Below are 15,457 nucleotides of genomic sequence, written 5' to 3'. Positions count from 1 at the left end.
CCTCTATATACTCCTTCCACCTTTCCGCCTTCCCTTCTTTGCTTAGAACTGGGTTTCCATCTGAGCTCTTGATATTCATACAAGTGGCTCTCTTTTCTCCAAAGGTCTCTTTAATTTTCCTGTTGGCAGTATCTATCCTACCCCTATGAAATAAGCCTCTACACCCTTACATTTGTCCTCTAGCCATCCCTGCTTAGCCATTTTGCACTTCCTGTCGATCTCATTTTTGATACGTTTGTATTCCTTTTTGCCTGCTTCAGTTACTGCATTTTTATATTTTCTCCTTTCATCAATTAAATTCAATATTTCCTCTGATACCCAAGGATTTCTATTAGCCCTCATCTTTTTACCTACTTGATCTTCTGCTGCCTTCACTACTTCATCCCTCAGAGCTACCCACTCTTCTTTTACTGTATTTCTTCCCCCCATTCCTGTCAATTGTTCCCTTATGCTCTCCCTGAAACTCTGTACAACCTCTGGTTCTTTCAGTTTATCCAGGTCCCATCTGCTTAAATTCCCACCTTTTAGCAGTTTCTTCAGTTTTAATCTGCAGTTCATAACCAATAGATTTTGGTCAGAGTCCACATCCGCCCCTGGAAATGTCTTACAATTTAAAACCTGGTTCCTAAAACTGTCTTACCATTATATAATCTATCTGATACCTTTTAGTATCTCCAGGATTCTTCGGTGTATACAACCTTCTTTTATGATTCTTGAACCAAGTATTAGCTATGATTAAGTTATGCTCTGTGCAAAATTCTACCAGATGGCTTCCTCTTTCATTTCTTCCCCCCAATCCATATTCACCTTCTATGTTTCCTTCTCTCCCTTTTCCTATTGACGAATTCCAATCACCCATGACTATTAAATTTTCGTCTTACTTCACTACCAGAATAATTTCTTTTATCTCATCACACATTTCCTCAATTTCTTCATGAGCTGCAGAGCTAGTTGGCATATAAACTTGTACTACTGTATTAGGCATGGGCTTTGTGTATATCTTGGCCACAAAATTGTATGTATCGACCACAACAAACTGGTACTCTTATGATATGTGGATCGTATCTGTGTTTAACATTGATGCAAATAAGCAGTCTCTGGCATATGAAACAATTGCAACTGCTTTATCACCAATCAAACGGCATTACATTTGCCAAACAGTAGCTCTCTGAAGCATTCAAGAAGAATGCTGATCATTACAGGAATAATCACCTGACACCAAATCCATTTAAAACACATATCTGTGATTTCTGCCTTCAAAAGAAAAGAGAAGCATTCAGAGTTCTAAAACCCCTCAGAATACTGAAGTATGCCTAAATACTGGGTGTTACTTTGGACTACACACTGACTTACAACGGGCACAGCTCAAGAAGCAAAAATTGAATCTTTGAAATAACATCACACAATAACTGACATACTGCCCAGAAGACATAACTAGTGAATGTGATGACATCTGTCCCCATTTGGTATTCTTTTGCAGCCAAATATACAAGGTGTATCAAAAAGTATCATCCAATTTTAAAAAAAAACACACACACACCTATCATGTTATTCGAGATATGTGCGTGAGCAACGTACTGTTGGAAAGAGCAAACTCTCGAGTTTTACATGGTTCCCACTAGACAGCAGCAGTGTATACCCACTTCAGTTCTAATAAAAATGATGCTGGGATAACAAAAAGCATTCTGCGTTTTAAGTTTTGCGCGGTGCAGTTCAGTAATAACAGTTTAGTGTGACTTTCGTACTAAGTATGGTGTGGATCCTCCTACAGCACAGGAGACTATAGCATGAACAATTCTGAGAAACAGGTTGTTTGTGTAAAGGCAAATCACCGGACCATCCCCAAGAGTCCGACACATACGTTGAACGCATCCACCAGTTTCACAAGGAGTCCACAGAAATCTGTTCGCCATCCAGCTCAACATGCTCCTAATGTCTGTCTGGCATGTGTTGCATTGATGTTTACACATGAAACCACACAAAATTCAGGTACTGTAAGTGCTGTGTGAAGTGACAAACAACAACATTTGGAGTTCTGTAATTTTGTACTTGGCAAGATGAAGGATGAAAGTTTTCTTCCACACTTACCATTTAGTGATGAAGCAACATTCCATTTAAATGGAAAGCTTAACTGTCATAATGTGAGAATATGGGGTATGAAACAACTACTTGAAGTTGTACAAGATGAGAGGGACACACCAAAATTTGATGTGTTTTGTGCAGCTTCACGGGAGAAGGTGTATGGTACATTTTTCTTTGCCAAGAACATTGTTACAGGGAGCACATGTCTCGATGCTTGAGAACTTTCTTTTTCCAAAGTTGGAGGCTGATTTGTGAGACTTCACTTACCAACAGTATGGGGTACCACCACACTGGCATATGGAAGTGCAGGAATTTTTAAATCAAAGAATTACTGAATGATGGATCATTCACACTGGACCAAATGATTCAGCCTTACATTACTGGCCTCCAAGGTCATCGAACCTGACTGTATGCGATTATTTCTTGTGAGGGGCTTATAAAAGACTGTGTTTATATGCCTCCGTTATCAAAAACAATGAATGAACTGAGAAATCGCATAACAGCAGCTGTGAAAAACTGTAACTCAAGACATGTTCACTGCAGTGTGAGAACAATTTGAATACCGCATTGATATATGCCATGCATGTCAAAGGAGGCATATTGAACAACTATGAAAATGGTATGGAAAAAAAGTTTTTAAGTTTTCCAGTCATCAAAACCCAAAATTCATTGTATATGTGTATTAGTTCCAGAAATACAGACATGCCAAATTGGATGATTCTTTTTGATACATACACCCTGTATATGCTCAGCACAAGTTACACCCTATGTGAACGCTGTGGATGTCGCCTTCTAAGACATTGTCTCATTCTGTTTTATGTCACTACACCACTGGAGAAACTGCACTGACTACCTATGTAGTGCCACCTGAAATCTACCAGGAAATAGCAGCCAGTAGAGAAAAGGCCACAGTTAAAACACTCAGACCCGTCCTTCATTCAGATATCAGCCAGCACTGTCACAATTCAGAAAAAGTAATAGTTTCCAAAAATCATCAGAAGCACTTGCAACAAGCTAGAGACCAAAAGTGGCTTGCTATGGATCAGAAAACTCACTAGCATCTGATATCAATGCACAAGCTTCCTTCCAAGTACAAGCAACATTGGGTGACCTCAAGTTCCCTTGACAGACTGTAATCAATCATCACAAGAGATAGCGTCAAGCTCAAAAAGTAGGGCTTCAATGTAGAGTTCACACCACTAGAGAATGGAGAGTATCAGACCACAGCCCACATACTGCAATGTTGTTCCAGTACTGCTTCATACATAATAAAGAACCTCCTCACAGCAACATAAAAAGATGCCCTTGAAGTGACCAAGTTCAAATACTAAGACAAAAATATTGTTTAATGGTAATTTTCTTTTTCTTGCATGTTGGTTGTAGATGTTTTTAATATACTATAGGTTTAAATTGCTTCTGATGAATAAACTATATAGTCTTAATTGATAAAATAAATAGCTGTTGAAAAAAGCTACCAGATCAGAATAACTTTGCTAGTGATATGGAAGTGACAAGAAGGAGCAAAGAGTCTGACAAATATTCATACTGTGTGTATATATACCTCTTTTCCAAATTTTTAAACTTTGCTTCAAGTCGCTTAGAGTAGGCATCTAACTTATAGGCAGCCTGTTCCAGTTTAGTAACACTGTCTTCTATTTGATCAATCTGTTCAAGGTATGGCTGCAGGCTCTTATCTGGAAACAATGGTAACAAAATATATTACATTTCTAGAAAGCTTCCTAACAAATATAAGTTTAATTTACTTGCAACTTCACTTTTCTTAATATATTTGAAATATTCAATATTTTTTTCTCAGTGATACATAACAAAAAACCTAAAGAGGAAATTCTGAGCAGTAAATTACACCTCAAAAAACATATGGCAAATAATAGCAACTTCACTATTAAATACAGGGTATCTTTTTGTCACACATATGTCCATATATCTATGTGTGTGTGTGTGGGGGGGGGGGGGGGGGGGGGGCACGCACAAGTGAACTATCTTCCCCTCTCACCCCAGTCCCCTCTTGTTTGGAACAGCTACAGAAGAAGGGCCAATTTCAATTCTGTAGTCATTTCTTTCCTTTTCTCCAGCATTGTCATCTGTTCAATAAATTTTTCCCTTATTGTTTTTGGACCATTTCAAACCCATTTTTCTCCACTCTCCTGCCTTAGAATCCTCCTATATTCAATAATTTCCCACAAAACACTTCTCTGACAGTTGTTTCTACTGTCATGCATTAAATATAATGTCACTAAAAGGTAAAAACAGTCTTACTTTTCTCATTATTTCTAGTACATTTTCTACATTCTGATAAATTTCATCATTACTTTGTAATTTCCAACCTTCAACAGTTCTCCATGGACCTAACATTTTCCTAATGACTCACCTATCCCGTATTTCTAATTTATCTAAATTGTAGTTTTAATTTATTTACTGCCATATTCTGTTGATCCTTTTGTGCATGTGAGATTATTGGATGCGGGCCAACTTAAATAATGTCCAAATGTAAATTACACAGAAAATGTAACAAGGAGAAATACAGTCAACTTACAAAACAGTTGCAGGAAAAATAAAAACACAAAACCACAATGTTAAATCAAACAATGGAAAAACCAGGATGGAATGTAACAATATTATGAGAGGGAAAGATGCAACTCACCATATAGTGGAGATGCTGAGTCGCAGATAGACACAACAAAAAGATTTTCATATTTAAAACTTTCGGCCAGTGGCCTTTGTCGACAAAACACACACACACACACACACACACACACACACACACACACACACAACTGCAGTCCCAGGCAACTGAAACCACACTGTGAGCAGCGGCACCAGTGTATGTTGTGAGTGGCAAATGGGTGGAGGAAAGGAGGAGGAAGGTGGCGGAGAGTGGAAGGGATGTAAGGTATGGATGCCGGACAATGAAGTACTGCAGGTTGGGCGGCATGCAGAGGAGAAGTGGGAGGGGAGGGTGGGGGGGGGGGGGGGGGGGGGAGAGAGGTAGTGGAAAAGGAGAGACACACAGAGAAATATAAAGAAACTAGAAAAAAGAAAAAACCAGAAGTTTCTGTGCCCGCCTTCTGTCACACAGAGCACCTCTATTCAGCAGTCCAATTCTGTCCATACCCAACACGGCATATCAAGATTGGTAGTAAGCACAGCAGCAACAATGTGTGTCACAAATCTCCAAGATTCTGTGGCAGAGGTGCAACATAAATGCAATCCTTGACGTAACTCGATAATAAAAAACTGTAAGGCATCAAGTGCAGGGACCACGGTAGTCATTCAAGTAGCACAACACAACCCATCCAGCGATGTGGCAACATCTCATTTTGGTAATCTTCATACATAATTATGGGTATGTGGAGGAACAAAATCCTGTTGAAAGATGAAATCCCTGCTATCAGTTTTAAGTTGTGGCATGAACTGTAGCATTTGTGTCAGCAAAGAAGAACTGTTGGACACGGCAAAGAACACTTCAACTTTCTCAGATTGCCGGACATGTTCAACAGTTGCGTGTAGATTCTTCGTCCACCACATACCTATGGTGTTGGCTAACGTTTCCTGAAAGATAAAAAATAGCTTGATCACTGAATGTTAAATTGCTTACGAAGTCATCGTTTTCAAGATGGTTCTGCTTATCAATGCAGAACTGCACATGACGCAGTTGGTCACCATGGCGTATATAGCTTGCAGGAGCCATAATTTGTATGGATTCACTCTTAATTGTTTATGAACTATTTTTTTGCACTGTTGTCTGAGGGATGTTCAATTCTGCACTAGCTGGAGAGGTAGGTATGGGATTTTGCATAATTATGTCTCTCACATGGTTCACTATCTGTTCTGACATGCCCAGTCAGCCCCAACATACACTAGGCTGTTGTAAACTGGTGGTGTTTTGTGAAACATGGCACAGAAAGCTTTTTGCACACTCACTACCAATTGGCACTTATCAAATTTGAACAAACAAAATGCTTTCTCTGCCTTGTTTGCAGTTGTTTTCAGTGGTGCCCATGTCTGCTTTTCTAAACTAACTTACTGGCACCATCTAAAGAGGAAAAGAACAACACACAGAGTTTCTCTTTCACAAACTGTAGCATTTGTTACACTTTGTTCAGCCATTTACCAATACAATTTATTAAAAAGTTTTATAGAAATATGATAGTGGTGGTGGTTGTTGGGATGTTTAAGGGGGACTAAACAAAATATGATAGTAAGTAAACTTCTATGGCAGATGCAACTAAAAACAAAAAATTGATGAGTCAGCCACTGTTCAATAAAATAAAAAACTGTACAATAAACTTTATTCTGGAGCATTGAGAAGAGAAAACTTCAAAACAAGTCATTCTCAACTAAAACAAAAGAAAAGTTTCCAGAAATTTAAAACTAAAAAAATTCCTGCCACTAAAATGAGAAACACTAAAAAATATATGCCACAGGCATGGCAAAAATATGTATCTTCTTGCTGGAATGAAAGACTGTTGTGTTACATTGGAACTACAACATTTAAAAATAAAACTGTGTCAATGCCACTATTCTGTATCTGTGGATGAAAAGAGGAATATCTCAGCAGGGAAACTGCTTCCACAATCAGCAGCTAGTTTCCCCACACCTTCTGTCTCCTATGATGAATTGCTTTCTTATGCAATATTCAAATTAGGGTTGTAGCGAAACAGCGCATTTCTGAGCTGTGTATCCCTCACAAACCTCTTTGACTGCTGTAACAAGCTGCTTGTTTTCCTGGGCCCCCTGTAGCCTGGTACTTACAAGAAAACTGCAACTTTCCTAGTGGGAGAATTAATTGTAAATTATTTGCATCTTTTCTCTACTGTATAAATGTCTTTACTCTGGAGAAGATCATTTACCAGTATTAAAACAAAAACTAGGAATGGCTACTACTTGCCAACAGCCCACTAATGGATGAAGTATAAAAACATTTAACAGCCCAAAAAATTGTTGTTGTTGTTGTTGTCGTCTTCAGTCCTGAGACTGGTTTGATGCACCTCTTCACGCTACTCTATCATGTGCAAGCTGCTTCATCTCCCAGCACCTACTGCAACCTACATCCTTCTGAATCTGGTTAGTGTATTCATCACTTGGTCTCCCTTTACGATTTTTACCCTCCATGTTGCCCTCCAATGCTAAATTGGTGATCCCTTGATGATTCAGAAAATGTCCTACCAACCGATCCCTTCTTCTGGTCAAGTTGTGCCACAAACTTCTCTTCTCCCCAATCCTATTCAATACTCCCTCTTTAGTTATGTGATCTACCCATCTAATCTTCAGCATTCTTCTGTAGCACCACATTTCGAAAGCTTCTAATCTCTTCTTGTCCAAAATATTTATCATCCATGTTTCACTTCCATACATGGCTACACTCCATACAATTGCTTTCAGGAATGACTTCCTGACACTTAAATCTATACTCGATGTTAACAAATTTCTCTTCTTCAGAAACACTTACCTTGCCATTGCCAGTCTACATTTTATATCCTCTCTACTTTGACCATCATCTGTTATTTTGCTCCCCAAATAGCAAAACTCCTTTACTACTTTAAGTGTCTCATTTCCTAATCTAATTCCGTCAGCATCAACCGACTTAATTCGACTACATTCCATTATCCTCGTTTTGCTTTTGTTGATGTTCATCTTATATCCTCCTTTCAAGACACTGTCCATTCCATTCAACTGCTCTTCCAAGTCCTTTGCTGTCTCTGACAGAATTACCATGTCATCGGCGAACCTCAAAGTTTTTATTTCTTCTACATGGATTTTAATACCTACTCCGAATTTTTCTTTTGTTTCCTTTACTGCTTGCTCAATATACAGATTGAATAACATCGGGAATAGGCTACAACCCTGTCTCACTCCCTTCCCAACCACTGCTTCCCTTTCATGTCCCTCGACTCTTATGTCTGCCATCTGGTTTCTATACAAATTGTAAATAGCCTTTCGCTCCCTGTTTTTTACCCCTGCCACCTTTAGAGTTTGAAAGAGATTATTCAAGTCAACATTGTCAAAAGCTTTCTCTATGTCTACAAATGCTATAAACGTAGGTTTGCCTTTCCTTAATCTTTTTTCTAAGATAAGTCATAAGGTCAGGATTGCCTCACGTGTTCCAATGTTTCTACGGAATCCAAACTGATCTTCCCAGAGGTCGGCTTCTACTAGATTTTCCATTCGTCTGTAAATAAGTCATGTTATTATTTTGCAGCTGTGGCTTATTAAACTAATAGTTCGGTAATTTTCACATATGTCAGTACCTGCTTTCTTTGGGATTGGAATTATTATATTCTTCTTGAAGTCGGAGGGTATTTCACCTATTTCATACATCTTGCTCACCAGATGGTAGAGTTTTGTCAGAAATGGCTCTCCCAAGGCCATCAGTAGTTCCAATGGAATGTCGTCTACTCCGGGGGCCTTGTTTCGACCCAGGTCTTTCAGTGCTCTGTCAAACTCTTCACGCAGTATCGTATCTCCCATTTCATCTTCATCTACGTCCTCTTCCATTTCCATAATATTGTCCTCAAGTACATCGCCCTTGTATAGACCCTCTATATACTTCTTCCACCTTTCTGCTTTCCCTTCTTTGCTTAGAACTGGGTTTCCATCTGAGCTCTTGATATTCATACAAGTGGCTCTCTTTTCTCCAAAGGTCTCTTTAATTTTCCTGTTGGCAGTATCTATCCTACCCCTAGTGAAATAAGCCTCTACACCCTTACATTTGTCCTCTAGCCATCCCTGCTTAGCCATTTTGCACTTCCTGTCAATCTCATTTTTGACACGTTTGTATTCCTTTTTGCCTGCTTCAGTTACTGCATTTTTATATTTTCTCCTTTCATCGATTAAATTCTATATTTCTTCTGTTACCCAATGATTTCTACTAGCCCTTGTCTTTTTACCTACTTGATCTTCTGCTGCCTTCACTACTACATCCCTCAAAGGTACCCATTCTTCTTCTACTGTATTTCTTTCCCCCATTCCTGTCAATTGTTCCCTTATGCTCTCCCTGAAACTCTGTACAACCTCTGGTTCTTTCAGTTTATCCACGTCCCACCTTTCTGCAGTTTCTTCAGTTTTAATCTACAGGTCATAACCAATAGATTGTAGTCAGAGTCCACATCTGCCCCTGGAAATGTCTTACAATTCAAAACCTGGTTCCTAAATCTCTGTCTTACCATTATATAATCTATCTGATACCTTTTAGTATCTCCAGGGTTCTTCCATGTATAGAACCTTCTTTCATAATTTTTAAACCAAGTGATAGCTATGACTATGTTGTGCTCTGTGCAAAATTCTACCAGGCGGCTTCCTCTTTCATTTCTTAGCCCCAATCCATATCCACCTACTAGGTTTCCTTCTCTCCCTTTTCCTACACTCGAATTCCAGTCACCCATGACTATTAAATTTTCATCTCTCTTCACTATCTGAATAATTTCTTTTATTTCATCATACATTTCTTCAATTTATTCGTCATCTGCAGAGCTAGTTGGCATATAAACTTGTACTACTGTAGTAGGTGTGGGATTCCTATCTATCTTGGCCACAATAATGCATTCACTATGCTGTTTGTAGTAGCTTACCCGCATTCCTACTTTCCTATTCATTATTAAACCTACTCCTGCATTACCCCTATTTGATTTTGTGTTTATAACCCTGTAGTCACCTGACCAGAAGTCTTGTTCTTCCTGCCACCGAACTTCACTAATTTCCACTATATCTAACTTTAACCTATCCATTTCCCTTTTTAAATTTTCTAACCTACCTGCCCGATTAAGAGATCTGACATTCCACGCTCCGATCTGTACAACACCAGTTTTATTTCTCCTGATAACAACATCCTCTTGAGTAGTCCCCGCCCGGAGATCCGAATGGGGGACTATTTTACCTCCAGAATATTTTACCCAAGAGGACGCCAGCATCATTTAATCGTACAGTAAAGCTGCATGCCCTTGGGAAAAATTACGGCTGTAGTTTCCCCTTGCTTTCAGCCATCCGCAGTACCAGAACAGCAAGGCCGTTTTGGTTATTGTTACAAGGCCAGATCAGTCAATCATCCAGACTGTTGCCCCTGCAACTACTGAAAAGGCTGCTGCCCCTCTTCAGGAACCACACGTTTGTCTGGCCTCTCAACAGATACCCCTCCGTTGTGGTTGTACCTACAGTACGGCTATCTGTATCACTGAGGCATGCAAGCCTCCCCACCAACGGCAAGGTCTATGGTTCATGGGGGGGAGGGACCCAAATTAGGAGGTCAAAAACATCAGGGCATCTCTTCAGCCATCTCCACTTTTTATACACAAATCAAAAAAAGTTTTGCATCACCTCAGTTCCGAAAGTTCCGGAACCTGCACAGAAGATTGCAATAAAGATCAACATAAACATCATTTCCGCTTTTTTTTTTATCCATGAAAAAAACTACACATTGCATGTTGTACCACCTTACAGCAAGGCTTTTAGAGGTGGTGATCCAGATTGCTGTACACATTGGTACCTCTAATACCCAATAGTAAGTCCTCTTGCATTGATGCATGCCTGTATTTGTGTGGCATACTATCGACAAGTTCATCAAGGCATTGTTGGTCCATATTGTCCCACTCCTCAATGGCGATTCGGCGTAGTTCGGTCAGAATGGTTGGTGGGTCACGTTGTCCATAAACAGCCCTTTTCAATGTATCCCTGGCATGTTCAATAGGGTTCATGACTGGAGAACATGTTGGCCACTCTAGTCGAGCGATGTCATTATCCTGAAGGAAGTCATTCACAAGACGTGCATGATGGGGGCATGTATTGTCGTCCACGAAGATGAATGCTTCACCAATATAGTGCCGATATGGTTGCACTGTCGGTCGGAGGATGGCATTCATGTATCTTACAGCCATTATGGGGTGTTCCATGACCACCAGCGACGTATGTCAGCCCAACATAATGGCACCCCAAAACAGCAGGGAACCTCCACTGTGCTGCACTCACTGGACATTGTGTCTAAGGCATTCAGCCTAACCGGGTTATCTCCAAACATGTCTCCGATGATTGTCTGGTCGAAGGTATATGCAACACTCATCGGTGAGCAGAAAATGATGCCAGTCCCGAGTGGTCCATTCGGCATGTTATTGGGCCCACCTGTACCATGCTGCATGGTGCCTTCGTTGCAAAGATGGACCTCACCATGGACATCAGGAGTGAAGTTTTCCATCTTGCAGCCTATTGCTCACAGTTTGAGTTGTAACACGACATCCTGTGGCTGCACAAAAAGCATTCAACATGTGGCATTTCTGTCAGCATTCCTCTGAGCCATAATCCGTAGATAGCAGTCATTCACTGCAGTAGTAGCTCTCGCGAGGCATGTAATCGACACTTCCTGTTTCTCTGTATCTCCGTGTCTGTGAAGAACATTGCTTTGGTTCATTCCGAGATGTCTGGACACTTCCCTTGTTGGGAGCCCTTCTTGGCACAAATTAATAATGCGGATGCGATCAAACCGTGTTATTGACTGTCTAGGCATGGTTGAACTACAGACAGCACGAGCCAATTTTATCCTTCCTGGTGGAATAACTGGAACTGATTGGCTGTCAGACCCCCTCTGTCTAATAGGTGCTGCTCATGCTTGGTTGTTTACATCTGTGGGTGGGTTTGGTGACATCTCTGAACAATCAAAGGGACTGTGTCTGTGATACAATATCCACAGTCACGTCTATCTTCAGAAGTTCTGGGAACCAGGGTGATGCACAACTCTTTTGCTGTGTGTAACCAGTCACTTTCATTTCAAAGTAAACATCCTGCCTTAATCAAGACTGAATAATAACAGAGCGTTATAGTACAACCATGGACCTTGCCGTTGGTGGGGAGGCTTGCGTGCCTCAGCGATACAGATGGCCGTACCGTAGGTGCAACCACAACGGAGGGGTATCTGTTGAGAGGCCAGACAAACGTGTGGTTCCTGAAGAGGGGCAGCAGCCTTTTCAGTAGTTGCAGGGGCAACAGTCTGGATGATTGACTGATCTGGCCTTGCAACATTAACCAAAACGGCGTTGCTGTGCTGGTACTGCGAACGGCTGAAAGCAAGGGGAAACTACAGCCGTAATTTTTCCCGAGGACATGCAGCTTTACTGTATGATTAAATGATGATGGCATCCTCTTGGGTAAAATATTCCGGAGGTAAAATAGTCCCCCATTCGGATCTCCGGGCGGGGACTACTCAGGAGGATGTCGTTATCAGGAGAAAGAAAACTGGCGTTCTACGGATCGGAGCGTGGAATGTCAGATCCCTTAATCGGGCAGGTAGGTTAGAAAATTTAAAAAGGGAAATGGATAGGTTAAAGTTAGATATAGTGGGAATTAGTGAAGTTCGGTGGCAGGAGGAACAAGACTTCTGGTCAGGTGACTACAGGGTTATAAACACAAAATCAAATAGGGGTAATGCAGGAGTAGGTTTAATAATGAATAGGAAAATAGGAATGCGGGTAAGCTACTACAAACAGCATAGTGAACGCATTATTGTGGCCAAGATAGATACGAAGCCCACACCTACTACAGTAGTACAAGTTTATATGCCAACTAGCTCTGCAGATGACGAAGAAATTGAAGAAATGTACGATGAAATAAAAGAAATTATTCAGATAGTGAAGGGAGACGAAAATTTAATAGTAATGGGTGACTGGAATTCGAGTGTAGGAAAACGGAGAGAAGGAAACATAGTAGGTGAATATGGATTGGGGCTAAGAAATGAAAGAGGAAGCCGCCTAGTAGAATTTTGCACAGAGCACAACTTGATCATAGCTAACACTTGGTTTAAGAATCATGAAAGAAGGTTGTATACGTGGAAGAACCCTGGAGATACTAAAAGGTATCAGATAGATTATATAATGGTAAGACAGAGATTTAGGAACCAGGTTTTAAATTGTAAGACATTTCCAGGGGCAGATGTGGACTCTGACCACAATCTATTGGTTATGACCTGTAGATTAAAACTGAAGAAACTGCAAAAATGTGGGAAATTAAGGAGATGGGACCTGGATAAACTGAAAGAACCAGAGGTTGTACAGAGTTTCAGGGAGAGCATAAGGGAACAATTGACAGGAATAGGGGAAAGAAATACAGTAGAAGAAGAATGGGTAGCTCTGAGGGATGAAGTAGTGAAGGCAGCAGAGGATAAAGTAGGTAAAAAGACGAGGGCTGCTAGAAATCCTTGGGTAACAGAAGAAATATTGAATTTAATTGATGAAAGGAGAAAATATAAAAATTCAGTAAATGAAGCAGGCAAAAAGGAATACAAACGTCTCAAAAATGAGATCGAGAGGAAGTGCAAAATGGCTAAACAGGGATGGCTAGAGGATAAATGTAAGGATGTAGAGGCTTATCTCACTAGGGGTAAGATAGATACTGCCTACAGGAAAATTAAAGAGACCTTTGGAGAGAAGAGAACCACGTGTATGAATATCAAGAGCTCAGATGGCAACCCAGTTCTAAGCAAAGAAGGGAAGGCAGAAAGGTGGAAGGAGTATATAGAAGGTTTATACAAGGGTGATGTATTTGAGGACAATATTATGGAAATGGAAGAGGAGGTAGATGAAGACGAAATGGGTGATACGATATTGCGTGAAGAGTTTGACAGAGCACTGAAAGACCTGAGTCGGAACAAGGCCCCCGGAGTAGACAACATTCCATTAGAACTACTGACGGCCTTGGGAGAGCCAGTCATGACAAAACTCTACCAGCTGGTGAGCAAGATGTATGAGACAGGCCAAATACCCTCAGACTTCAAGAAGAATATAATAATTCCAATCCCAAAGAAAGCAGGTGCTGACAGATGTGAAAATTACCGAACTATCAGTTTAATAAGTCACAGCTGCAAAATACTAACGCGAATTCTTTACAGACGAATGGAAAAACTGATAGATGCGGACCTCGGGGAGGATCAGTTTGGATTCCGTCGAAATGTTGGAACACGTGAGGCAATACTGACCTTACGACTTATCTTAGAAGAAAGATTAAGAAAAGGCAAACCTACGTATCTAGCATTTGTAGACTTAGAGAAAGCTTTTGACAGTGTTGACTGGAATACTCTTTTTCAAATTCTAAAGGTGGCAGGGGTAAAATACAGGGAGCGAAAGGCTATTTACAATTTGTACAGAAACCAGATGGCAGTCATAAGAGTCGAGGGGCATGAAAGGGAAGCAGTGGTTGGGAAAGGAGTGAGACAGGGTTGTAGCCTCTCCCCGATGTTATTCAATCTGTATATTGAGCAAGCAGTAAAGGAAACAAAAGAAAAATTTGGAGTAGGTATTAAAATTCATGGAGACGAAGTAAAAACTTTGAGGTTCGCCGACGACATTGTAATTCTGTCAGAGACGGCAAAGGACTTGGAAGAGCAGTTGAACAGAATGGACAGTGTCTTGAAAGGAGGATATAAGATGAACATCAACAAAAGCAAAACGAGGATAATGGAATGTAGTCCAATTAAATCGGGTGATGCTGAGGGAATTAGATTAGGAACTGAGACACTTAAAGTAGTAAAGGAGTTTTGCTATTTAGGAAGTAAAATAACTGATGATGGTCGAAGTAGAGAGGATATAAAATGTAGACTGGCAATGGCAAGGAAAGCGTTTCTGAAGAAGAGAAATTTGTTAACATCGAATATAGATTTAAGTGTCAGGAAGTCATTTCTGAAAATATTTGTTTGGAGTGTAGCCATGTATGGAAGTGAAACATGGACGATAACTAGTTTGGACAAGAAGAGAATAGAAGCTTTCGAAATGTGGTGCTACAGAAGAATACTGAAGATAAGGTGGATAGATCACGTAACTAATGAGGAGGTATTGAATAGGATTGGGGAGAAGAGAAGTTTGTGGCACAACTTGACTAGAAGAAGGGATCGGTTGGTAGGACATGTTTTGAGGCATCAAGGGATCACAAATTTAGCATTGGAGGGCAGTGTGGAGGGTAAAAATCGTAGAGGGAGACCGAGAGATGAGTACACTAAGCAGATTCAGAAGGATGTAGGTTGCAGTAGGTACTGGGAGATGAAGAAGCTTGCACAGGATAGAGTAGCATGGAGAGCTGCATCAAACCAGTCTCAGGACTGAAGACCACAACAACAACAACAACAACATAGTACAAAGTGCAGAGAAAGATACTACAAATCGTGGATCTTGCCATGGTGGGGTGGACACATGTCGCGTCATGAGTGATACCACATCAGAGGGTTATCTGTGGAGAACTCAGACTAACACAGTCCCTGAAGAGAGACAGCAACTTCTTCAGTAGTTACTGGAGCAACAGTCTGTATTATTGACTCATCTGGCCTTGTAATATTAGCCAGCATGGCCTCATTATGATGGTACTGCCAATGCCTGAAACTAGGGAGAAA

General features: G+C 40.5%; 1 protein-coding gene across 1 annotated transcript in view; it reads right to left on the bottom strand.

Annotated features, from left to right (window-relative positions):
* The window catches only part of LOC126284407 (biogenesis of lysosome-related organelles complex 1 subunit 2), a 45,841-nt gene that overhangs the window by 19,120 nt on the left and 11,264 nt on the right, over positions 1-15,457 (bottom strand). Inside the window, exon 4 of the mRNA XM_049983319.1 lies at positions 3,644-3,776. Within this exon, the coding sequence (XP_049839276.1) occupies positions 3,644-3,776 (133 nt within the window). The remainder of the gene's footprint in view (positions 1-3,643; positions 3,777-15,457) is intronic.

Source organism: Schistocerca gregaria, chromosome 8 (genome assembly GCF_023897955.1).
Source record: "Schistocerca gregaria isolate iqSchGreg1 chromosome 8, iqSchGreg1.2, whole genome shotgun sequence".
In the NCBI taxonomy this organism is placed as follows: domain Eukaryota; kingdom Metazoa; phylum Arthropoda; class Insecta; order Orthoptera; family Acrididae; genus Schistocerca; species Schistocerca gregaria.
The sequence above is the reverse complement of the archived record's forward strand: the minus strand, read 5'-3'. Positions and strand labels throughout refer to the sequence as shown.